Below are 21,372 nucleotides of genomic sequence, written 5' to 3'. Positions count from 1 at the left end.
GATGCCAACTTTTTCAATGGGCAAATTAATAAACAATTCTGGATTTCTGGATTCTCTTGATCAGATTTTTCAGAGAACAGTATTCTAGGAAGGCAACAATCTGCTGGAGCTAAGACAGAGCTATCTAGATCGCCAGAGTCCCCACCCGGTTCCTACGGCTTACTGCATTACCTATATTCCTGTAGGTATGAGTTGAAGACTTCTGATGGAAATCCTCTCCTATTTCCCTTTCATTACACTTGTTAGTACAGAATCCACTTACCTGCTGCTTAAACTACTGTGACAATCTAATTAATGTCCTTATCTCATCTTAGCCCTCAATTTCTAATCACCTCCCTACTCAAAAACTTTCACTGTTTATTTTTATCTATAGTTCAAATTATTTAGCTTTGCATTCCAGGCCCCCCTCATCCGGTCTTCCCCAGGAAATCTTTTCCAATTTTATATTCTGATTCCCCTTCAGCCCATCTTTCATGAACTATATTCATACACTTCCTTTTCCAGCTCCAATCCTGTTGCTCAAATTGTTTCTTTAACTTGAATTCCCTCCCTGGTTCTGTTTATCTAACCTTCAAGGCCCAGGCACTCCATAAAGCATCCCCCAATTCCCATGCCCACACACAACCTCCCTAGACCTATCTACCTGCTCTGGACCTTCTGAATTCTCCATAACTTATCTGTTCCATTTTCTATACATTTTGTTACAACTTTCCAATCATGTACTTGCACAAGCACTTAATAGTTATTGAATAAATGAATTTATTCCATCTATAATAACTTTGTTCATACTGGAATTCTTTCAACACTTGTTTTGTCACTTGTGTTACGCTGGGACATGCATGAGGACAACACTGCCCCCAAAGGAGTGAAAATGGATTCCTGCAGAGTAGGGAGAGGGCAAAAAACCCTAGATATTAAAAAAAAAGAAAAAAAAAAAGGTTTCTGGCCCTCCAAAGGTCCGTGGAACATAAACAGACATACAGTATATCAGTGTTATTACAACTTCATGGTTGGGATTAGAGGGGAAAATGTCTTTTTTTTTTTTTTTTTTTTTGCAGTATGCGGGCCTCTCACTGTTGTGGCCTCTCCCGTTGCGGAGCACAGGCTCCGGACGCGCAGGCTCAGCGGCCACGGCTCACAGGCCCAGCCGCTCCGCAGCACGTGGGATCCCCCCAGACCGGGGCACGAACCCGCGTCCCCCGCATCGGCAGGCGGACCCTCAACCACCGCGCCACCAGGGAAGCCCGGAAAATGTCTTTTTAAGGCTCCTGGAGAGGGGAAGACAACAATGAAAACAATTGAGAAACAGTATCCAGAGACCATGCTATTTGTTTCCTGTGTATTTGCTTGCCCCCCAAATTCCCAGAGAAGAGCGAGGACAGCAGTAAAGCAGAGTGATCAAAAGTGCAGGCTCTCGGGCTTCCCTGTTGGCGCAGTGGTTAAGAATCCGCCTGCCAACCCAGGGGACATGGGTTCGAGCCCTGGCCCGGGAAGATTCCACATGCTACGGAGCAACTAAGCCTGTGCGCTACAATTACTGAGCCTGCGCTCTAGAGCCTGCGAGCCACAACTACTGAGCCCATGTGCCTAGAGCCTGTGCTCCTCAACAAGAGAAACCACCGCAATGACACCACCACAAACGATTAATAAATTGATGCTCGTTGGCCTCAATAACAAGTGTATACAGGTGACTGGAACTGCCTCGCCAATCAGGCGGGAGCTGTAGGCTGCTCTGCAAGAGGTCTTTACATCTAGATTCCCTCATCTATAAAATGCGTGTACTGTACCAACCTCTCTTTTGGGATCTGGAGAACTGAAATATAATCAATTCACGTAATGTGCTTAAAGCGGCACTTTAAATATCAGCTAATATTAGCCCTACTGCAAGCCAAGCTCCTAGTAAAATCGGACTGGACAGCAGGACAGAGGTGGCCAGTTAAAGAAAACAGCCTAAGGCTGTTATAAAATTTCAAAAGCACCTACGGCCTGATTCACTTTCCCGAAACGGCTCCACGCAAGGGCCCTCCACTCGAGCTCGGCCCGGGGCCCAGTAGTACCTGAGTCGCCCCCCATGCTGGGACCCTGAGGACCAGACCCAGAATGCTCGCTGGGCGGCTGGCGTGGAACCGAGACGACGCCGGCCGAGGGTTCATAAGGTTCGCGGTCCATCATGTCGGACCCTGCACGCGGGTTTAAGGTGTGTGTGCGCAAGAACGGGGGGGGGGGGGCTCAGGGAAGGGAGAGGGGGCAGGCAGCTGTGACCGAGACGGGGCGTCAGTCCAGGATCCGCGGGAAACCGGGAACTCGTCGCCTCAGTCCCACAGTTGTCCGCAGTACAGTCCCCGCCGCAACACGTTAGCCGCGCCTGCACAACCCCTAAGGCGCATGCGCACCGCTTTCGCGCAGCCGCGTCAGGGAACGCACAGCCTCCCCCTCCCACCCGACCCGGGCTTCCTCTGGAAACCTTTACCCACGAGCCACTAGGCTCGCACGCCCTCTCTTTCTGCGCTTGCGCCTGTCATAGTCCCGCCCCCAAATCCCGTGGACCTCTGCGAGATGCTATTTAAGTGTCTCTCGGTAGGCTTTCGGTCTCGTTCTTCCACAGATTTCGGTAAGTGTGTGTGTTTGACTACACTTTAAAAAAAAAAAAATGACCACGAGAACGTGTCCGCGCCTTGGCCTCTCTCAGTTGCATGTATTGGGTTCGTGGAGCAGGGGAGAGAAAAACATGGCCATGGCATTGAGGCCTTGAAGCGACAGGGGCTTTGTGAAGGACAACATGGCGATGGGGGGCGGTGCCGACGGGCCTCTCTGTGATGAGAGTCTTTTCACAGACCTGTACTGAGCTCCGTGAGGATAAGAAACTCTGAGGAGACAGGCCTTGCACGGCCGACGCAGTCTTAGCTCTGGAAAACAAAGCGTTTACGAGATAGCCTAGTGCTGACCTGATGTTCTCTTGTCTTCAGGGTTCGGGCGCGCGTCGAGCACTAAAGGATAGCAAAGAGTTCTCGTTACAGTAAGTGCTCGTGGCGTGCCTTTACCACCTTTATTTTTTTGGTTTAATTGTTGGATATACGGAAGTCTACCGGGATGTGCTACGGGGATGATCTCAAAAGTTGAACTCTCTCTTTCTGATGAATTAGTGGAGAAAACATAAAAATTCTGAGTAGCACTGTTTGTGGCCAGTGTTTGGGCTCTTTAGCCCTGAGGTGTTAAGGGACTGACGTGGGACAGTTAGGCTACGAGACGTAAAAGTGAAGGGTGTTCTTTTTTTTTTCCCCAGATGTGGTTTAAATCAAAAGACCTTATGGGTGGGAGGATGGGACAAGACCTGTCCCTGTGTGGATCAAGCATTATGGCGATGCTCCAGGTGGGTATACGATGCTTTATGCAATTACGGGTAGGGGCACAGAATCTGGATGGGACTTGCTGCTTCAGATTGCGCTGGCCACTCCATGATGAACGTAAAATGACAAGCATATGCCTGAACTCAAAAGTGATGTCATCTTACTACTGAGAAGTGGGCCCCAAATACTCAAGGGCCTTGAATGGCTATTCTTAGGTACATATAATGCCTCCCTTTTCTGTCTCCAGCATCTCATCGCCAATCCTAAGGAATTCAGCTGCCTCCCAGGGTGAATGCAGGTAATTTTGCAAATGGGGGGGTTAGGGTGTAGTCTGTCTGGTGTTCCCCACAACCGGGAGAGCAAATGGTCAGTGGAGCAGTGTTGCCTTTTTGCTCCTTCCAGCTTGTTCCTCTTGGAATGATTTTCCTGGGGAGGGAGATGGCAGCCCAGCAAGCGGCACAGTTGGTTCTTGTGATGGTGTGCTCTTCCCTCACCCACATGTCACTGTCAGATGATTTGAGTGGTAATGCTGATTCTCCATGAGGTACGACATTTAATAGCATGTTAGAGTTCTGATGGCAGTTCCTGTTAATGAAGACATTTTATTCCATCCTAGTGTTTTGAAATAACCATTTGCTGCCCTTTTGCAGGTTGTCCTCATGGTGATGTATACATCTGTCTTACAGTAAGTTACTTTTTCCAATGTTGTAAGTTAGGTTATATGTGAGCCTTGATAACTCTCGGGGGGGGGGGGGTTGTTGTAAAAGCCCTGATTGATCCGTGTAACTTTCTGGTTTCTTTTGTTCCTTACAGTGATGTTTCTTGATCTTTTATCTTTCCTTTTTTTAATATTTACTTCTTTATTTGGCTGTGTCAGGTCCTAGTTGTGGCACGCAGGCTCTAGAGCCCTCGGGCTTAGTTGCCCCGCGGCATGTGGGATCTCAGTTCCCCTACCAGGGATCAAACCATTGTCCCCTGCATTGGAAGGCAGATTCTCAACACTGGACCACCAGGGAAGTCCCTTATTTTATCTTTCTTGATTTCCTAGATGCCTCTTGATCTGCTCAGGGTCAAACTCCTGGAGAGAGTTGAGAATCGTGAGTACTTGTAACCTTTCTGGTTGTAGCTTGTTTCCAGTGCCAGTGAGGAGAGCAAGCATTCTGTCTTACTCCTGTTCTAGCCCCAGAGCCAGTAATGGTGAACCCACTGGGGCTAACGGGGAGAGGGGATGAAAGCTTGTTCCATAAGGAAGTGTCTGAGGTGCAGCAAATGCCTGCGGATATCACTTGCTTAGCTTTTCTTGGTTTATCCATTAACCTTAGCTAGAATAATTCTGGCTATGTTGCTAATTACATGACGTTCTCATTCAGGAGCAGCTTGTTCCTTGTTCCTGTATTACTCCTGGAAAGCCTCCCGCGTTGAAAGGTTAGTTGATTAATGTCTGTATGGCATATATCACCAAGTAAGCAGTTTCTATGATGAATCAGACTAGCTCACTATGACTTAAATAATGAGAAGACCTGAACATCTGAGAAACTGGAGAAGACAGCAGTGGGATACTGTCTGTAAGGAACTTGTATCACTCACAGCTTCATCCTTCCCTAGGTACCATTGCCAGTTACCTGCTTGTTTGCTCAAAGGTGAGTGTTTTTCATATGCGTTGGTGCACACAGCGTATTGAGTAGGAAAAAATGCCTTTTTCGGCATGTCTGTATGATGACTTACCTGGAATCTCGTTCGGCTGACGATTTGCTGTTGAGACTCGGAAATCTGATTTTCTAGGAACCATAGCTTAGGTGGGAACAACTTTTAATGCAGGAATTAAGCTTACTGATTCAGTCTTGTTTTTGTTTTAGGTCCAACTCCTTGTCTGGAGCCTGAGAATGAATTGAGGTAAATCTGTCATCTGTGGCTACTATATAGAATTTGTCAGGGTTTCTTGTGGCACTTTGGATAGCTGTGCAGACATTACTTGTTTAATCCAAAGTTTGTCTTTGGCCATTTGTGAACCACCTGTGACAGATTTCCACTCACCAGTGATGAGTTCAGTACCGCCCCAGTCTGATCACTATGACTGAAAGGTATTTTCTGAGCTGTGAGTTTGCCTTGGAGTGAAAGGTGACAATAGTGGGAAGTTGGGTGGGCTCTATAGCCAATAGGAAGCTTTGTGGACTAGGTGGTGGTTTCTATCAAAATGTCTGTTGAGACCTACATAGATGTGCCTTTTGTCTCGGGGTGGTTTAGAGACTTAGTTCCCAATCGTTCTTTCGCAGGGGAAAGGAGTAAGCCATATTTCTGTTCAACTCCAGTCTGAAGTTAAGAGGTGAGTAAATGTAAGCACAAGGTGGGTCAAGTTAAAATTTCCCAGTGAAGAAATAGTCACATGTCTTACTTCCTGTCCTAGTCCCAGAGCCTGTAAAGGTGAACCCACTGGGGCTGGCTGGGGGAGAAGAGGAAAGCTTGTTCCAGAAGGAACTGTCTGAGGGATCATAAGAATTTCTAAACAAGGCAAAGGAGGGAATAAATTACTGGTTGAAAATCGGTTGTGTTTTTTTTTTCCTTCAGGTCTGAAGAAAGAACAAAGCACACATAATGGTAAGTATCTATTCATGTACTTAACGTTACATATTTAATAGACTAACCATGATAAATAGAAAAGTATCTGGAAGCAGTCCTTTTAATGTTAGCTGGTTTAAAGGATAGCCCTTCTAAACCCATGTGGTATATACTTTTCCATATGGTAAGAAAACTCAACTTTTTTTATTTTTCTCTACAGGAGTCCAACTCTCAAAGGATATCAAAAATGGAATTTTCTTATACAACCTACCTGTTCAAATTAGCATACAATTATTTTAGCCTTTCTAAATAAAACTTTTTGTTTTTTTAAACCTTCACTGATTCCTGTGTTTGAGTGGGTCTAGCTGGACAGAAGGAAATAATCCCAGAAAGATTGTTACTGGCTTTACCCTGTTTAAGCTTGGCAGTTTGCCTGATGCTGAATTGTCTAACCCAGGGAACCATTCAGGGAGCCTCCTTACACCTTTAAGGAGTTTTTCCTTCTCTCTGTACTTAGCTGAGGAGTTCTATATGAATGTTTGCTGGGTTTGGGTGACCCTTTAACCTTTAGCTGTGCCCTAAAACTTTATACTAGACTTTTCTCAATAAAATACGTTTTGTGTCAGAAGTATAGTAAAGTAAAAGGCAATTTAACTGAAAGAAAATGCATTTTTGCTAATTCAGTCGTAGCCATACAGTAATAAGAATGGTCAACATAGTAATTATAGCCACAAGAATGAAAGGGTTGGTCCAAGTAAGAGAAGGCACACCGAGGAAGCCTGGGGAAGCACCTGTATTTAAAGGTGGGAGGAACAGCAGAGGACAGACCCAGAATGAGGCACTGCAAGCAGTAAGAGAGCCTGCAGTGCTGACCTGTAAACCCGAGGGAAGAGAGCACCATGAGAGGTGTTTGGTAGGTGATGAAGCCTTCCTCAAGCAATGTTTTCACCATGTGGCAAATAGGAATTCAAATTAAGGCCCGGCTACTTAAGAGATGAAAGAAATGAGTCTGGGACAATCTGGAGAAATGGGGGAGAGCTCCAAAATGAGGGGGACCCTCATAGTCCTTCCATACAGTGATGACTCAGTCTATGATATTTCTAGCCTGGACTTCTGCAACCTGCTCCTGAACTGATAACCAGTCAGACATTCAGACCTTGATTCCATGTTGTTCCTCTCCAGTCTCCCCACTTCAGTAAGTGTCAGCAGTGCCGACGTGTTGCTCCATCCCAGACCTAGCAGTGTATTTGCTGGGAGAGCCAAGGCCCTGCTCTTGCTTTTGCTGACTGATGTTTGGTTACATTCTAGAGGAAGAGGAGGAGGCAGAATGAGAGCCAACAAACAAGGTTATTTGAAATAGCAGAGTGGTTCTCAACCAGGGGTGATTTTGCCCCCTGGGGAACATTAAAAAATGTCTGGAGACACTTCTGGTTGTCACAGTGTTTTGTGGGGGATGGTGGGTAGGCTATACTACTACCTAGTGGGTAGAGGCCAAGGATGCTGCTAAACACCCTACAATTAATAGGACAGCTCCCCAACTCCCCAAACAAAATGTCAATAGTGCTGAGTTTTCAGGCACCCTGAGATAAACGCCGGAAAGAATAGGAGTCGGGCTTCCCTGGTGGCGCAGTGGTTTTAAGAATCCTGCCAATGCAGGGAACACGGGATCAAGTCCTGGTCCGGGATGCCACGGAGCAAGTAAGCCCGTGAGCCTAGAGCCCGTGCTCTGCAACAAGAGAAGCCACCACAATGAGAAGCCCGAGCACGGCAACGGCAACGAAAAGTAGCCCCTGCTCGCCGCAACTAGAGAAAGCCCGTGCGCCGAAACGAAGACCCAACGCAGCCAAAAAAAAAAAGCTTGATCCCTGGTTGGGGGGCTATAATCTCACATGCCTCGCGGCCAAAAAACCAAAACATAAAACAAGCAATATTGTAACAAATTCAATAAAGACTTAAAAAAATGGTCCACATGGGCTTCCCATGGTGGCGCAGTGGTTGAGAGTCCGCCTGCTGATGCAGGGGACACGGGTTCGTACCCCGGTCCGGGAAGATCCCACATGCCGCGGAGCTGCTGGGCCCGTGAGCCATGGCCGCTGAGCCTGCGTGTCCGGAGCCTGTGCTCCGCAACGGGAGAGGCCACAACAGTGAGAGGCCCGCGTACCGAAAAAAATAAAAAATAAAAAAATGAAAAATGGTCCATGTCAAAAATCTTTCTTTTTAAAATTTATTTATTTTTGGCTGCGTTGGGTTTTAATTGCTGCGTGTGGGCCTTCTCTAGTTGCGGCGAGCGGGGCTACTCTTCATTGTGGTGCGTGGGCTCCTCATGCAGTGGCTTCTCGTTGTGGAGCACGGGCTCTAGGCACGCGGGCTTCAGTAGTTGTGTCTCGGGCTCTAGAGCTCAGGCTCAGTAGTTGTGGCTCATGGGCTTAGTTGCTCCGCGGCATGTGGGATCTTCCCAGACCGGGGCTCGAACCTGTGTCCCCTGCATTGGCAGGCGGATTCTTAACCACTGCGCCACCAGGGAAGTCCACGTCAAAAAAATCTTTAAAAAAAAATTACATCACCTAACCTGCTGTGCCTCAGTTTCTCCATCTGTAAAAGAGGGAAGATTATAGTACTACTTATTCAATTAATGTTGTTAATACATATAAAGCACCTGGAATCGTGCATGAAACCATAGACTAGTCAGGCTGGGAATCAGTCATCACCAGGTGACGGATGGGAGGGAAAGCCAGGGCACCGGATAAGATCATTTCAGCAGAGAGTGTAAATAGGAGCAGACATTTTGAATTCCTAGGAGCCAGGGAGCTAATACTAATCAGCAAAGAGGGTAGGGTTGGTGATCAAGAGGTCAGCTGGGCCCTCTTTTCTGGCCCGACTCCAACCCAGAGTTGCCACACGGGGATGCAGGCCCAGAGGAGCCAGTCTTTAAGTCCGGGAGCCGAGGCTATCTCTCTGTGGGCCTGCCTACAGGGCCTTCCAGGACCTCCAGATCCTGTTCCTCCAGTTGATGTGGCCTCTTTTTAGGTGTTTGGATGCCTTCAGACAGGTCCTCCTATCTTTTCGGGGCTGTGGTTGTTAACTTGTAGGTTAGTGAACAGGCTTTAGGGGGCTCTAAGAATCTCCTCGGAAATTGTATGCAAAATTGTATAAGGCAACTATGCATTTATTTGGGAAAAGCTTCAACAGATTCTCAGAAGGGTTGGGTGATACAATAAAAATTAAACACCTCTTCAGACTGACCAAGCATTTCTTCAACCTGCTTCATATTATGTTGGTTTTTAAGTTTATAACATCTTCCTCTCAAGAGCACCAAAAAAAAGTCTAAAATTGTTCAATTAATTTACAAATATGGGGGACTTCCCTGGCGGTCCAGTGGTTAAGACTACAAGCTTCCACTGTAGATGCGGCCAAAAAAAAAAAGAGTTAAAAGGGGGTTGTAAATTGGGAAGAGTTATTGTTATAAACCTTTGAACACTACTTGACAATTTATACCATTTTCATGAAAATAAAACATTAACTTACAAAATTTAAATGCACCCACATGGAAAGAATATTCCCTTGGCCTTGCTTTGCTTGTTATCAAAGCCAGTGACTCTTTGTGACTTCTTCCACTTCTCTCCATCTCTGCCACCACAGCCACCCCAACCCCACCCCCTAAGCCAGTTTCATCTCTTGCCTGGAGGATCACAGGAGCCTTCTCTCACTTTTCCCCAGTAAACCTTAAACATCATGAAGGCAAGGTCCATGTCTGATTTTGCTCATCATTGTAGGGTATCTGCTCAAAAAGCATAAACAAATGGACAAATGGCCTCCCAGTGAATAAATAGATCTCCAAGTTCCTGTGGAGTCCTCACTATCAGCCTCCTGTACCCACGCAGCAAGAGGCGGGGGTCACAGTAGAAGAGAGTGACAGAGCTCTCCCCACTTGCCTTTGCTTCACAGGAGGACCTGACAGCTGAGACCCGACAGGGAAAAGCCCGCCAAGAGATCTGTGCACTCAGGATGCTTGGCTGCAGCCTGCCTGGACAGACTGAAGCCTGCTCCACCAGGGGGCTGTGGCCTGCCCCAGGTTGGGTCTTGCAGAGTTTAGAGAAGGTTAGAATTGAAAGAAACTGAATTTTGCTTTTGCTTTTGCTTCTGTATTAGTTGTTTGTTTTGTTTTGTTTTTTATTGCTTGGTGGCTTAAAACAAAAAAATACATTATCTTACAGTTTTGGAGGTCAGAAGTCCTAAATGGGTCTCAATGGGCTAAAATCAAGGTGGTTAACAGAGCTGCATTTCTTTCTAGAGGCTCCTGCCTTTTCTAGCTTCTAGAGGCCACCTCCATTCCTTGACTGATGACTCCCTTCCATCTTCAAAGCCAGTGACGGCTCATCAGATCATCACTCTGACACTGAGTCTCCTGTCTCCCTCTGTGATCTTTGTGATTACGTACATGGAGCCCACCAGATAATCCAGAATGATCTCTCCTTCTCAAAACGCTTAATTTAATCATATCTGCAAAGTACACTTTGCCTGCCACGTAAGGTAACATAATGAGAGATTCTACGAATTAGGATATGGGCATGTAGGGGCATTATTCTGCCTACCACATCTCCTTAATTTGGCCCCTCCCTGGAGATTCTGTATTTATTTTGGGAGCTTGTAGAAGCTGCTTCTGTTTATTCACAGGGACACATTGTAAGAAACCATATTCTCTAAAATCATAGATTATCAGACTTTGCTAGTTGAAATCATATCAGTGAGAATAGAACATCCCACTCTTGCCTGAAGGATCTCAGCCAGGCCGGTCACTTTGACACATAAACAGCTGTAGAGCTCAGTTAAGGGGGTTTCGAACAGAACGTTCCGCGTTCAGATTAACACAGTGTCCAAGCAAACAGGACTTCAAGTCCCGTTCTCAGCCAGAGTCTGACATTAATCCCTTTCATACAGCTGGGCTATGCTGTGAGCCTCTAAAGTACCGCTTCTTTTAGATTTGACCTACATTGCCTCACCCCTACTCCCACCGCAGGTTCCTGGGTTTATGAATCAGGCGGCTCCGAAATGTCTTTCTCAGGCCATCTTTTCTCCGCTGTGGGGCCGACGGGTGATGGATGGTACAAAGGGCAAGATGTAAGTGGGGTGGGGGTGGATGTTACAAGCCGAGGAGGCGGGAGGGGCAGAAGGGAGCCGGGAGCCCCAGGATGAGAGGGGAACACAGGCTATAAGCCAACTTCCACTGTCACCTCTGGGCCGAGAGCAGCGTGTCCTCAGTTCTCACAACCACCGCTTAAATGCAGGTTATTAATTCCTCCATTTAAAAGAGGAGAAGACGGGAGCCTAAGCAACATGCCTCGAGTCACCAAATCAGGAACTGGCAAGCATGGATTCCAACTCGGTTCTTTGAACTCCGAAGTCTCTGCTCGGGAACCGCGGCCTTTCCAAGTAAATGTCCGGGAGAAGGGCCCCGCCCTGCATCTTCTTCCACAGACTAACGAACACCACCGCCCTGCCGCCCCCAGGGAGCGCCTAAAAGCCTTAAGGCTGGAGACGGACGCCACAGTCTCTGAGCAAAGGTACGACGCGGCCATTGATATCACGTCTAGTTATGTGGACCAATCCCCAGAAAGTGAAAGAGCAGAGGGGCGGGTTTATGCAAAACACACAGCGCTTGAGCAGGAAGGCGAAGCAGTAAAAACCTTATTTAAGGTCTATTTCCAAAAATTTAGTTATCATTATGAAGCAAAAATAATGAAGAATTGGTTTTAAGCAAGATCACACATTAAGAAAAGTCTAATGATTACGCCATAAAAGTCACCACAACCGTAAAAGCTATAGCAAGAGTAACGCTGGCCGGCAGTGAAACTTACCAGTATCGCTTCTCGGCCTTTTGGCTAAGATCAAGTGTAGTATCTGTTCTTATCAGTTTAATATCTGATACGTCCTCTATCCGAGGACAATATATTAAATGGATTTTTGGAATTAGGAGATGGAATAGGAGCTTGCTCCGTCCACTCCACGCATCGACCTGGTATTGCAGTACTTCCAGGAACGGTGCACTCCCCTTCGGGGGAAACTTTTGGTTGTCAAAAAAAAGAATATAATTATTCAAGTGTTTTGCTGTTTAGAATACAGAAAACCTTTATCATGAAGGTTAAAGTTTCTCCATTTACTTGTTTTATCTAGTTGTTATGGGATCTATTTGCAAGTGGAAGTTTATGATTCGTATAGTTCTGCATTAAATAACACATACGCTTCATTTAAACTTGGGTCATGCGCTATTTTTCGTATGTCCGTTAGCTGCTGTGCAGAACATGAAATCGCTGATACTGTTTGAAGTCCCTTCGGCAAAAACTCTAAGTTCTCCGAAAAATACGAGAAAACCAACAAAATGTGCATAGTTAGAAGAATTCTGAGCTGCTTGTTTTTTTTTTTTTTCTGAGAACTCATAAGTGTTCACGACAGATTCTGTTTCGCCTGCCATGAAGTGTATCGCAGGAAACCCGTGTAGTCCCACCATCATGAGACAACTGCGATTATTCTTTAAACTGTTTTCGGTGCTTCCGTCATTACAGTAGTATAAATCTACCGCCGCTGACGCGGGTTTGAGTCTTAATCCGCGCAGATCTCCCCACAAAGATTTCGTTTCAACGCCGCAACTGTTGAATCGCGTCGCCTGTAGTTCGTACTCCATAGCAAGAGCAACTACGGCGATGAGAAGGCCGCACACCACCTTCACAACAAAGAATAATTCTCGCTCGCCGTCCGCGTGCAGGAGTGGAGATGCAACGCAATCAAAAATAAAGGAAGTATTTAAAAAGCCATCAGAAAGAACAGTAAGTACTCCAGTAAGTTCCGTACAAAATGGAGGAATCCGAGCACCGACTTTTGGTCTGGATTGAACTAGATTGAGAGTGTTCTTTTCTCGGTAATGCAAAGCCAAGAGCAAGGGTGAAGTGTTACTCTCCGCACTCCTACCGCCAGTTCTCTACCGGAGTCGAAAATAAAGATTGCTTCTCTCTTCAGGAGTCAAATCCGCCGGGCCACAGTGGGGTGCTTTATTCTTTAGTCGTAGTTTAAAACAGCAAAATTTCTGAAAGGCTTTGATTTCAGGAAACAACACTTCTCCGTACGTCACTCCAGAAAGGGAGTCGTTGTTATTTTGTAAGTTGCATTTTATTCTGAGGAGAAGTGTTGTTAATTCTGCAGTTTTTTCACTGTGAGTTGATTTTTACGATCACCAAACCTCAACGTGAGGGAGAGCAATGCCCTACCTTACTTTTCCAAAAGGATATACGTATACGTAAGAGTGTCTCTTCGTTTTCCCAAACACTATTCGTGTTGTTTTCTCCTTCTTTAATTATTTTTCTTTTACGCTGCTTTGGGTTTTCATTGCTGCACGCAGGTTTTTATCCGTTGCTGCGAGCGGCAACTACTCTTCGTTGTGGTGCGGGGCCTTCGCATTGCGCAGGTTTCTTTTGTTGCTGAGCACGGGCTTCAGGCGGCGGACTTCAGTAGTGGTGGCACGCGGACTCTAGAGCGCAGACTCAATAGTTGCGGCACACGAGCTTAGTTGCTCCATAGCCGGTAGGAATTTTCCCGGCGTAGGGTTCAAACCTGTGTCCCTGCATTGACAGGCGGTTGTTTGATTACTGTGCCACCACAGAAGTCCCCTTTTTGTCTTTTCATACTCGAAGTTGAAGCCCTCCGCTTCACTAGCGTTTCAATCATTTCTGAAATGGTCTCTTACCTTGTCTGGTACAGGAAATATTACATGATGCTTTGGGGTAGGGAAACGGACTACGGATGCCTAGACCCGGCATCGCGGTTCAGTTAGGATACGCTTCACTCGAAGTGTAAAATGGTCAAGTTACTGTTCAGATCTCCACAAGAAACATCTCCAGGTTTCTGGAGATGTAAAAGCGAAAGCAACTGGCGCGCAAAGGGATTTTTTTGTTTTTTTAACTGTTGCGGTTTAACTCCCGGAAACCGCATTCCACTGGGTCGGACTCCGCGCGCGCTGGTGACGCAGCTGCTGCGCCGGAAGTGCGAGCCGTAGGTTCCGGGACTCAGCTATGGCTGTTGCGGCAGCACGCTGGAATCATGTGTGGGTCGGCACCGACACCGGCATCCTGAAAGGTGGGGGGCGGGGGCGGGAACCAGGGGCGGGAGTCGCCGTTTGGGGACATTGGCGCGACTAACGTCCGTGTTCCACAGGCGTGAATCTTCAGCGCAAACAAGCGACCAACTTCACGCCGTCGGGACAGCCGCGGCGCGAGGAGGCGGTGAGCGCCCTGTGTTGGGGCGCGGGCGGCGAGACTCAGGTGCGCAGCCGCTGGCAGGCGGAGCGAGGGGCCTGGGGCACGGCCGCCTCCCTCTTCTCGCCATTCTGCCCTCCTCTGCTCGCAGATCCTGGTGGGCTGTGCGGATGGGACAGTGAAGCACTTCAGCACCGAGGAGGGCAGGTTCCAGGGTCAGAGGCACTGCTCCGGAGGGGAGGGCATATTCCGAGGCCTCGCCCAAGTCGACGGGTAAGACCGAGCCCCTTGCTGAAACGCTCAGGTCGTAGGGAGAGCTTTGAGGTTCCCGTAGGACGGCCGAATAATGGCGATCAACCTTGAGGTGACACGGGCCGGGTCTGCGTGACAGGGGCCTTTGTCCTGCCGAAGTTCATTCATTCCTATAACAGACATTAACTGAACACCTACTGGGTTGTATATAGGCATTGGGCGAAATGCAAGGGATTCAGGTCAACCAGACACAGTACCTGCCTTCATACAGTTTGCAGCCTCCAGGGTTTTTCTTTTGGCTCCATAATCTTTTGGATGACCCTGAGCCCGTCATTTAATAGTTTCGAGTGTTTTTCAGTGGGGGCTAACAACCACCAACAAGGTCGTGAAGCTCCCAAAGTAAAAGATAGGAAAGTGCTAGGTTGCAGGCCTAGCTTCCTTCCGAAGATGAAGAGAGAGGCTGTGAGCAGACTGTGTAGGTTTGGTGATGTTAATTCTGACAGGTGAGGTGGAGAAGGCTTTGTGGGGGTGAGAAGTTGGAACTGGCCCTTGAAGCATGGGTAGAATTTTGAAATGTGGAGAAAGGAATAAGGGCATTCTAGAAAGAAGCTCCTGCCTGAGCAGAGGCCAAGGATTGGTGTTAGGCTACAGGGTACATCACAAGGACGATAAATAGCATTTGAAGGTTGAAGCTGAGGCAACGTTTTTCCTTTTTATTTTTTTTCCTATTATTTGTGAGGAAGCATTTTAATATGAGATAGGCAAGGTAGGTTGGGACTAAAGGTAAAGGGCTTTAAGTGCCAGGCCGAGAGATCTGCACTTCTGTAGGTGGTGGGGAGTTACTGGTTTTTGAGCAGGAAATGCTGCGGTCAGAGCTATGAGCTTGCAGGAATGTGGAGGATGGATTGGAGAGAAAGCAGTTGGGAGACTTGCCACAGCCCAGGCAAGCCTAGAGCCTGAACCGAGTTGGGAAGGGTGGGCAGATATGAGAAAGAGTATAAGCTTGAACTGTACCGATACTGGGGAGAGACTTGCTTGGGCTTCATGGGACGCATACTTTGAGGGAGAGATTGGAACCCCGAACAGGGAACTTGAGAGAAGAAGCTGGTGTTTGGTTTTGGCCGAACACTAAATCCAGAACAGTCCCATTTCAATCCTTTCAGAGCTACTGATCCTGACCTCTGGTGACTGACTCAAGGTTCAGAAAGACTAGCAGGGCCAGGTGCCCCAGACGTAGCTGTGGAATAGCAAAGGCTGTCTGTTTTGGAGTATCAGACTTGATTTCCAGCTCTGGTGCTGACATTTATAGCTGAGTGGCAAATCTTTTAATTTCTCAGAGCTTCAGCTTCCTCACTTATGAGACTGGTAAACCCTTACCTTGTTGAGGAAATTAAGTAAGAGCCATCAAGCCCTGCCCAGACCCGAGTAACCTAGAGGCTTCCTTAAGAGCAGGACTGGTATGGGACCTCCCTGGTGGCACAGTGGATAGGACTTGATGCTCACAGGACGTTCAGGCCTGTGTGCAGGAGGCCAGGGTTCAATCCCTGGTCGGGGAGCTAGACCCCACGTGCATGCCTCAACTGGCAGTTCACATGCCTCAACTAAGGAGCCTGCGAACTGCAACTAAGGAGCCTGCCTGCTGCAACTAAGACCCGGGGCAACCAAATAAATAAATATTTTTTAAAAAAGGAACAGGGCTGGTAGGAGGGAGTCTAGTTCGTATGAATTTGGGCGTGGGTCGACTGGGGCCAGAGAACAACCCTGCTCCTTTTTTTAACCCTGAGTCTATCCTCCCTTTGCCGGCAGCACCCTCATCACATGTGTGGATTCTGGGATTCTTCGAGTCTGGCATGACAATGACAAGGAGGCATCCTCTGACCCTGTGAGGCTCCCCTGGCCTGATCCTGATGGTTGGGGGAGGTGGGGCCCAGGGTAGGAGCCAGATGAAGGCTTTGGGGGAGGGAGGAGGGTAAAGATCTGGAACCGACTCTCATCTCCCCTCTCATCTTCCATTCTTTTCAGCTCTTGGAACTGAGAGTGGGCCCTGGGGTGTGTAGGATGCGCCAAGACCCAGCGCGCCCCCACATGGTTGCCACAGGTGGGAAGGAGAATGCGCTGAAGGTGTGGGACCTGCAGGGCTCTGAGGAGCCTGTGTTCAGGGCCAAGAACGTGAGTGATGGGGGGTGGGGAGGTGATGGGGGGCAGGGAGGGGCTGGTTCCGAGGTCCAGGGAGTCTGAGGCCACTATGTCAGAGACCAGCTGGGCTTTAGGGGACAATGGTAGAAGGCAGGAGGAAGGGGCACACTGAGCCCTCCACAGCCCTGTCCCCCATCTACCCACCCTACCAGGTACGGAATGATTGGCTCGACCTGCGGGTTCCCATCTGGGACCAGGACATACAGTTCCTCCCTGAGTCACAGAAGCTCGTCACCTGTACAGGGTACCACCAGGTGAGGCACCACCCCACCCCTATCTCTTTCTGGGCTTAAGCAGCCTCCTGGAGAAACAGCCTTGCTGTGCAGGCTCGGTCCCCACCATTCGGCACAGCCGCCCTGCTTGCCATCCTTCTTCCATCCCTGAGCTCCCAGAAGAGGGACGACTTCCCCCGTCTGTTCCAGCCCAATGGCTGAGCCGGTGATCTTCTCTTACTACATTCTAGGAAGGAGTTCCCTGAACTGTGATTCTTCCTTTTCCTCCCACCTGGAAGAGAAAAGAAGGGAGTGTCCCCTTCATAGTAGAATCACATGGTTCAGGTGTCATGAGAAGACGTGAGCTGGGTATCAAGAGAACTGAGTTCTGGTCCTGATGCAGCCTCTGATTTGCTTTCGGACCCAAGCCTGACCCTCTACTAACTGGCCTCAGCTCCTCAGCTTTACAGGAAAGGTCCACATGGGGATCTTTTCAGTGGGTCTCTCTCTCTCTCTTTCCTTTTTTCACTGCCCTGCGCTGCATGCGGGATCTTAATTCCCCGACCAGGGATCAAACCTGTGTCCCCTACAGTGGAAGCACAGAGTCCTAACCACTGACTGCCAGGGAATTCCCAGCTGGTCTTATGTGAAGTTCTAAGACCCAGGCAGGCCTGGGTGGCTGTATTTGCCCTGTTTCCTTTGCTCCTACATATTGAAGTCTGCTATTGGTGAGACGCCTCTGCTCAGAACACATATGAGGGCTTCCCCTCTCTTCCCTGTTGAGACTTAACGTCTTTCTCTGCTTGAAATTCAGCAACTCTTGACAGTTGGACTGACTTGCTTTTCCATCCCAAGAGGGGAGTACGGGGGGATGGAATGCTCATGCATGCAGACCATGGGAATGCTGCCGCCTCCAGGCTGGGGGACCTCTCTCCTCAGCCCTGTATGTTCATGCTCCTTAGCAGCTGTCTCTCCTCTACCCCCCAACACACAGAGAAGAGGAGTGCATTTCAAATGGGAGTTTCTCTGAAAGAGTGGGTTGTAAACAAAGCAATATATGAGGAGGGAATGAAGATGTGGAGGAGCCGGAGGGCATCTGTGGAGTGCGGGTACTGTTGGTGATGCTTCAGCCTTCCTCCAGGTCCGTGTCTATGATCCAGCCTCCCCCCAGCGCAGGCCGGTCCTCGAGGCCACCTACGGAGAGTACCCACTGACAGCCATGACCCTCACTCCTGGGGGCAAGTGAGTGTTTAGAGGGCAAAGTGGGGCTTGGGAAGGACTCCAGGGGGCCCCTGCTGACCCCATGTGCCTCTGATCTCCTCAGTTCGGTGATTGTGGGGAACACTCATGGGCAGCTGGCAGAAATTGACCTTCGGCAGGGTGAGTGGACTAGGGAGCCTTGCGGAAGGGGAAGGGGTGGGGAGGAAGGGCAGGATTCCCTCGGACGGGGTGCAGTGGAGCTGTTGAGCCCTCTTTCAGGTGCCAGGTTGCCCGGGTTCAAATCCTGGTTCTGCCATAAGCTGTGTGACCTTAGACAAATTACTATGTCAATTCCGTGCCTTAGTTCCTTCACGTGAAAAATGCAGATATTAATGGTAATTGCCATCTCAGCATTATGTTAAACGAGGATTAAATGTTGAAACATAAAGTGATATGAACAGTAAACACTCAATAAATGGTTGTTGGCTGGCCAGCTAGCACTGATTGCTACCGCCTTCTCTAGGGCGCCTACTGGTCTGTCTGAAGGGGCTGGCGGGCAGCGTCCGAGGGTTGCAGTGCCACCCTTCAAAGCCCCTTCTAGCCTCCTGTGGCTTGGACAGAGTCTTGAGGGTACACAGGATCCGGAATCCACGGGGCCTGGACCATAAGGTGAGAGCCTGCTGCCTCCTGTTCCCCGGATTCATGTTTCTATTTCTGCAGGCTTGGCCCATTAAGGTCCCTCATCTTTTGCAGGTTTACCTCAAATCTCAACTGAACTGCCTCCTGCTGTCAGGCAGGGATAACTGGGAGGTAAGCAGTTGGGTCTGGGAATGTGGGAGCTAAGGGCACAGGTGTGAGGACTTCCCTGTGAAGAGGAAAGGGAAGCAGCTGGAACTCAGACCTGGGACTGTCCATCCATCTGCCAAGCGTAGTCCTAAAAGAGTTACTGCCAAGGGTGAGATAGGCACATGGATGGACATGGTTTCCAGGAGCAGGAAATAAAAGGGGTGGTGCCTGGAGGAATTATTCCCCTTCCCTGTGGGTCTGACTCCTAAGCTCTTCTCCCACTCACCAGGATGAACCCCACGAGCCTCAAGAGCCCAACAAGGTGCCCTCAGAAGACACAGAGACAGATGAACTCTGGGCTTCCTTGGAGGCAGCTGCCAAGCGGAAACTCCCCGGTTTGGAGCAGTCCCAAGGCGCCCTCCAAACCAGACAGAGAAAGAAGAAGAGGCCTGGGTCCACCAGCTCCTGAAGAGCTTGTGCTCACGTTGTAAATAAACAGCTTAATACGTACCACGACCCTGAGCCTTTTGTGTTGGCATAAAGGAAAGAGTGGCGGCTGCTCCCTGAGCTGGGGTGATGGGGCTATCTGCTGTCACAAAAGCAGGGCCGGGAGTCGGCGGGCTGGCGTGGGTGGAACCGAGTGCGGGGGCCGCGCGTGGGGCCATGGGCTGCTGCCAAGGCAAGGACTTTCAGACTTCGGGTGAGCAGGCCAAGGAGGCCGGGTCACAGGAAGTTCAGGAAGGTGGGACCGGAGACACACAAGGGTGCCCAGGGAGCCGGGAGTGCGGGATGGACCACCCGGAGGTTGGACTGGGGAGGATAGAGCTCAGCGGCCTCGCATCATCGCAGGCAAAGAAGGGGTCGATGCAGACTCGGCGGAAAACCGGAATCTCAGGTCGCACGAAAGGCTTCTGATCACTGTGCTGTGGCGGCGGCTGTCCCTGTTCAGCCGTCGGGACTCCTCGCGGTCAAACAAGAGGCAATCAGTCCAAAATCCAAAGCAGGCGTGTACGTTCCAGGAGTGCAACCGGGAGGGGATCCAGGAGGAGCCGGAGAAGGGGTGACCGCAGCCCTGTTCTCAGTCCGCCCCAGCCTCCCTCCAGAGAATAAAGTTTCTAACTTGTACCTGCCTGAGAGCTTGTGCCTCCAAGGCTCGCTTTGCGCACACAGGGCGCGGGCACCACCAGGGCTGCGGGCTCTTTAAGGCTCCTCCCCCGAGGCTGGCCCATTCCCTTGGGCCCCAGGCTCCCGTTCCTTGGGGGCGGGGCCACGGTTGCGGCCTAGCCAATGGGAGAGCGGAGTTGCATTAGCGTTTGGGTGGAGGGGCGCGTCTCTCGGGTCGCCGGGCTTGAAAAGGCGTGGCACCGCCCGCTCGTCACCGGGGGTGGGGTTACGTGTGGGTGACGTGGCGGCTTCTAGTCTTTGGTCGGGTTTCGGCGGCTTCGGTTCCCGGGGTGAAGGCGGTGACGACCCGGGAGATTGTGGCAGTGGCGGCGGCGGCGCCAGGCGGCAGAGAGGAGGTAGGACACGCTCTAAGAGGGGTCTGACCGCAGTGTCTGCTCTGGGCAGCTCTTTCCGGGGACGGCGCGGGCTGGGGGGAAGGGAACCAGAGGCCAGCGGGCAAGTCCTGCCGGCACGGCTCGAAGTGAGCGAATACGTCGCCGTCCAATCAGGAAAGCCCCTGTTGAGAAAGACGTCGGCCTTAGCTAATCAGTGGTTGCAGTCCTCCAGACGGTGGGACTTAGGCGAGGCGAGGGTGGTACTTCCTGCTTCAAATAAACACCTAGAGATTTCCCCCCTCCGCCCACCGAAGTGTGTCCCTCTCAGGAGGTCCGTCACCGTTTCTCCCTGACGAGTCGGAGGAACCCGTGGATACGAGAGGGCCCACTTAGGGCCTAGGGCAGTTGCACGGGCCGGACTGGAGCTTCGGAGCCACAGGACCTGGCTCTGGCCCTGCCTCTCCTTCAGGGCCCCGGCCCGCGCTCTGGCCGCCAGAACCAAGTTGGAAGAAGAGTCTGAGGAGCCGGACGGCTTGGGCCAGAGAAGAAGCGGGGTCCTGCCCGCTGCGGGTCGGCCCCAGGATCTGCGGGTGGCTTCGGGCGCGAAAGTCCGTGCCAAGTGCAAAGGGGCCCCGAGGATCTGCTGGTTGGGGGGGATTTGTGGGGAAGGAGGCTGCCTGGGGAATGACACTCTCCCCTCCACCACAGTCCAAGGTTATGCGTCTCAATGATCCCGCGGAAACGCTACGGGTCTAAGAACACGGATCAGGGTGTCTACCTGGGTCTCTCAAAGACACAGGTCCTGTCCCCTGCAACTGCTGGCACTAGCAGCAGCGACATCGCCCCTCTGCCCCCCCCAGTGGCCCTGGTCCCTCCCCTTCCCGACACCATGTCCTGCCGGGATCGGACCCAGGAGTTCCTGTCTGCCTGCAAGTCCCTGCAGAGCCGTCAGGTAAGGACCTGGAGTGGGAAAGGCAAGAGTGACTCATACTCAGACCTGGGAGACGCGGTGCTCCAGCACCGTTGGTTGAAGTAATTCTTGGGGGAGCCCGATGGAGAACTGGTCCAGCTTGGAGAGGGT

At 50.1% G+C, this 21,372-nt stretch overlaps 3 protein-coding genes, 1 long non-coding RNA gene and 9 other non-coding genes across 16 annotated transcripts in view; 12 read left to right on the top strand and 1 right to left on the bottom strand.

The window, feature by feature from the left end:
* Nucleotides 1-735: 735 nt before the first annotated feature.
* On the bottom strand, nt 736-2,425 carry LOC141279403 (uncharacterized). Its single transcript, XR_012333577.1, has 2 exons — nt 2,058-2,425; nt 736-1,268 (listed from the first exon to the last, which is right to left on the bottom strand). It is a non-coding gene; the product is annotated as an uncharacterized lncRNA (long non-coding RNA).
* Nucleotides 2,426-3,095: 670 nt separating this feature from the next.
* LOC117313502 (small nucleolar RNA SNORD26) lies at nt 3,096-3,171 on the top strand. Its single transcript, XR_004528006.1, has one exon. It is a non-coding gene; the product is annotated as a small nucleolar RNA SNORD26 (small nucleolar RNA).
* Nucleotides 3,172-3,450: 279 nt separating this feature from the next.
* On the top strand, nt 3,451-3,522 carry LOC117313501 (small nucleolar RNA SNORD27). Its single transcript, XR_004528005.1, has one exon. It is a non-coding gene; the product is annotated as a small nucleolar RNA SNORD27 (small nucleolar RNA).
* A 331-nt stretch (nt 3,523-3,853) lies between these two features.
* LOC117313500 (small nucleolar RNA SNORD28) lies at nt 3,854-3,928 on the top strand. The gene has a single exon (XR_004528004.1). It is a non-coding gene; the product is annotated as a small nucleolar RNA SNORD28 (small nucleolar RNA).
* A 556-nt stretch (nt 3,929-4,484) lies between these two features.
* On the top strand, nt 4,485-4,611 carry LOC117313507 (small nucleolar RNA SNORD22). Its single transcript, XR_004528011.1, has one exon. It is a non-coding gene; the product is annotated as a small nucleolar RNA SNORD22 (small nucleolar RNA).
* A 206-nt stretch (nt 4,612-4,817) lies between these two features.
* On the top strand, nt 4,818-4,884 carry LOC117313499 (small nucleolar RNA SNORD29). Its single transcript, XR_004528003.1, has one exon. It is a non-coding gene; the product is annotated as a small nucleolar RNA SNORD29 (small nucleolar RNA).
* A 172-nt stretch (nt 4,885-5,056) lies between these two features.
* LOC117313503 (small nucleolar RNA SNORD30) lies at nt 5,057-5,126 on the top strand. The gene has a single exon (XR_004528007.1). It is a non-coding gene; the product is annotated as a small nucleolar RNA SNORD30 (small nucleolar RNA).
* A 250-nt stretch (nt 5,127-5,376) lies between these two features.
* On the top strand, nt 5,377-5,445 carry LOC117313505 (small nucleolar RNA SNORD31). Its single transcript, XR_004528009.1, has one exon. It is a non-coding gene; the product is annotated as a small nucleolar RNA SNORD31 (small nucleolar RNA).
* A 264-nt stretch (nt 5,446-5,709) lies between these two features.
* On the top strand, nt 5,710-5,835 carry LOC117313506 (small nucleolar RNA SNORD22). The gene has a single exon (XR_004528010.1). It is a non-coding gene; the product is annotated as a small nucleolar RNA SNORD22 (small nucleolar RNA).
* Nucleotides 5,836-11,762: 5,927 nt separating this feature from the next.
* LOC117313448 (U2 spliceosomal RNA) lies at nt 11,763-11,953 on the top strand. Its single transcript, XR_004527956.1, has one exon. It is a non-coding gene; the product is annotated as a U2 spliceosomal RNA (small nuclear RNA).
* A 1,926-nt stretch (nt 11,954-13,879) lies between these two features.
* WDR74 (WD repeat domain 74) lies at nt 13,880-19,302 on the top strand. 2 transcript variants are annotated; one of them, XM_004317315.3, is made up of 11 exons: nt 13,880-14,027; nt 14,106-14,212; nt 14,298-14,419; nt 16,205-16,280; nt 16,421-16,567; nt 16,747-16,848; nt 17,948-18,048; nt 18,131-18,186; nt 18,530-18,675; nt 18,760-18,816; nt 19,082-19,302. In XM_004317315.3, exons 1-11 carry the CDS (start codon nt 13,964-13,966, stop codon nt 19,259-19,261), a joined length of 1,158 nt encoding a protein of 385 aa, XP_004317363.1. In that variant the 5' UTR covers nt 13,880-13,963; the 3' UTR covers nt 19,262-19,302. The 2 variants fall into 2 exon arrangements, with proteins under 2 accessions (XP_004317363.1, XP_033716769.1); XM_033860878.2 differs by lacking the exons at nt 13,880-14,027; nt 14,106-14,212; nt 14,298-14,419 and having other exon boundaries at nt 16,213-16,330.
* On the top strand, nt 19,285-20,012 carry TEX54 (testis expressed 54). The gene is given in 2 exon segments (XM_073809092.1): nt 19,285-19,627; nt 19,630-20,012. Coding segments are annotated over 2 exon segments (486 nt in total). The 5' UTR covers nt 19,285-19,368; the 3' UTR covers nt 19,857-20,012.
* A 143-nt stretch (nt 20,013-20,155) lies between these two features.
* Nucleotides 20,156-21,372, top strand: part of STX5 (syntaxin 5) — a 28,576-nt gene continuing 27,359 nt past the window's right edge. Inside the window, exons 1-2 of one of the 3 annotated variants that reach the window (XR_012333574.1) lie at nt 20,156-20,312; nt 21,000-21,243. Coding sequence is in view for 2 of the 3 variants with exons in the window: in XM_004317314.4 (XP_004317362.2) it covers nt 21,019-21,243 (225 nt within the window). In the remaining variant the exon portion in view is untranslated. The remainder of the gene's footprint in view (nt 20,313-20,999; nt 21,244-21,372) is intronic. The other 2 variants (XM_004317314.4, XM_019932613.3) reach the window with 2 other exon arrangements.

Source organism: Tursiops truncatus, chromosome 8 (genome assembly GCF_011762595.2).
Source record: "Tursiops truncatus isolate mTurTru1 chromosome 8, mTurTru1.mat.Y, whole genome shotgun sequence".
NCBI lineage: Eukaryota > Metazoa > Chordata > Mammalia > Artiodactyla > Delphinidae > Tursiops > Tursiops truncatus.
Note: the sequence above shows the minus strand (reverse complement) of the source record. Positions and strands in the feature narration are given on the sequence as shown.

What these genes read in the sequence shown, in the direction of transcription:
- WDR74 (XM_004317315.3), top strand. Translation starts at nt 13,964, where the DNA reads ATGGCTGTTGCGGCAGCACGCTGGAATCATGTGTGGGTCGGCACCGAC. An exon ending in AGAAATTGACCTTCGGCAGG is followed by an intron (nt 18,187 to 18,529) that starts GTGAGTGGACTA and finishes CGCCTTCTCTAG; the next exon opens with GGCGCCTACTGGTCTGTCTG. An exon ending in CAGGCAGGGATAACTGGGAG is followed by an intron (nt 18,817 to 19,081) that starts GTAAGCAGTTGG and finishes CCCACTCACCAG; the next exon opens with GATGAACCCCACGAGCCTCA.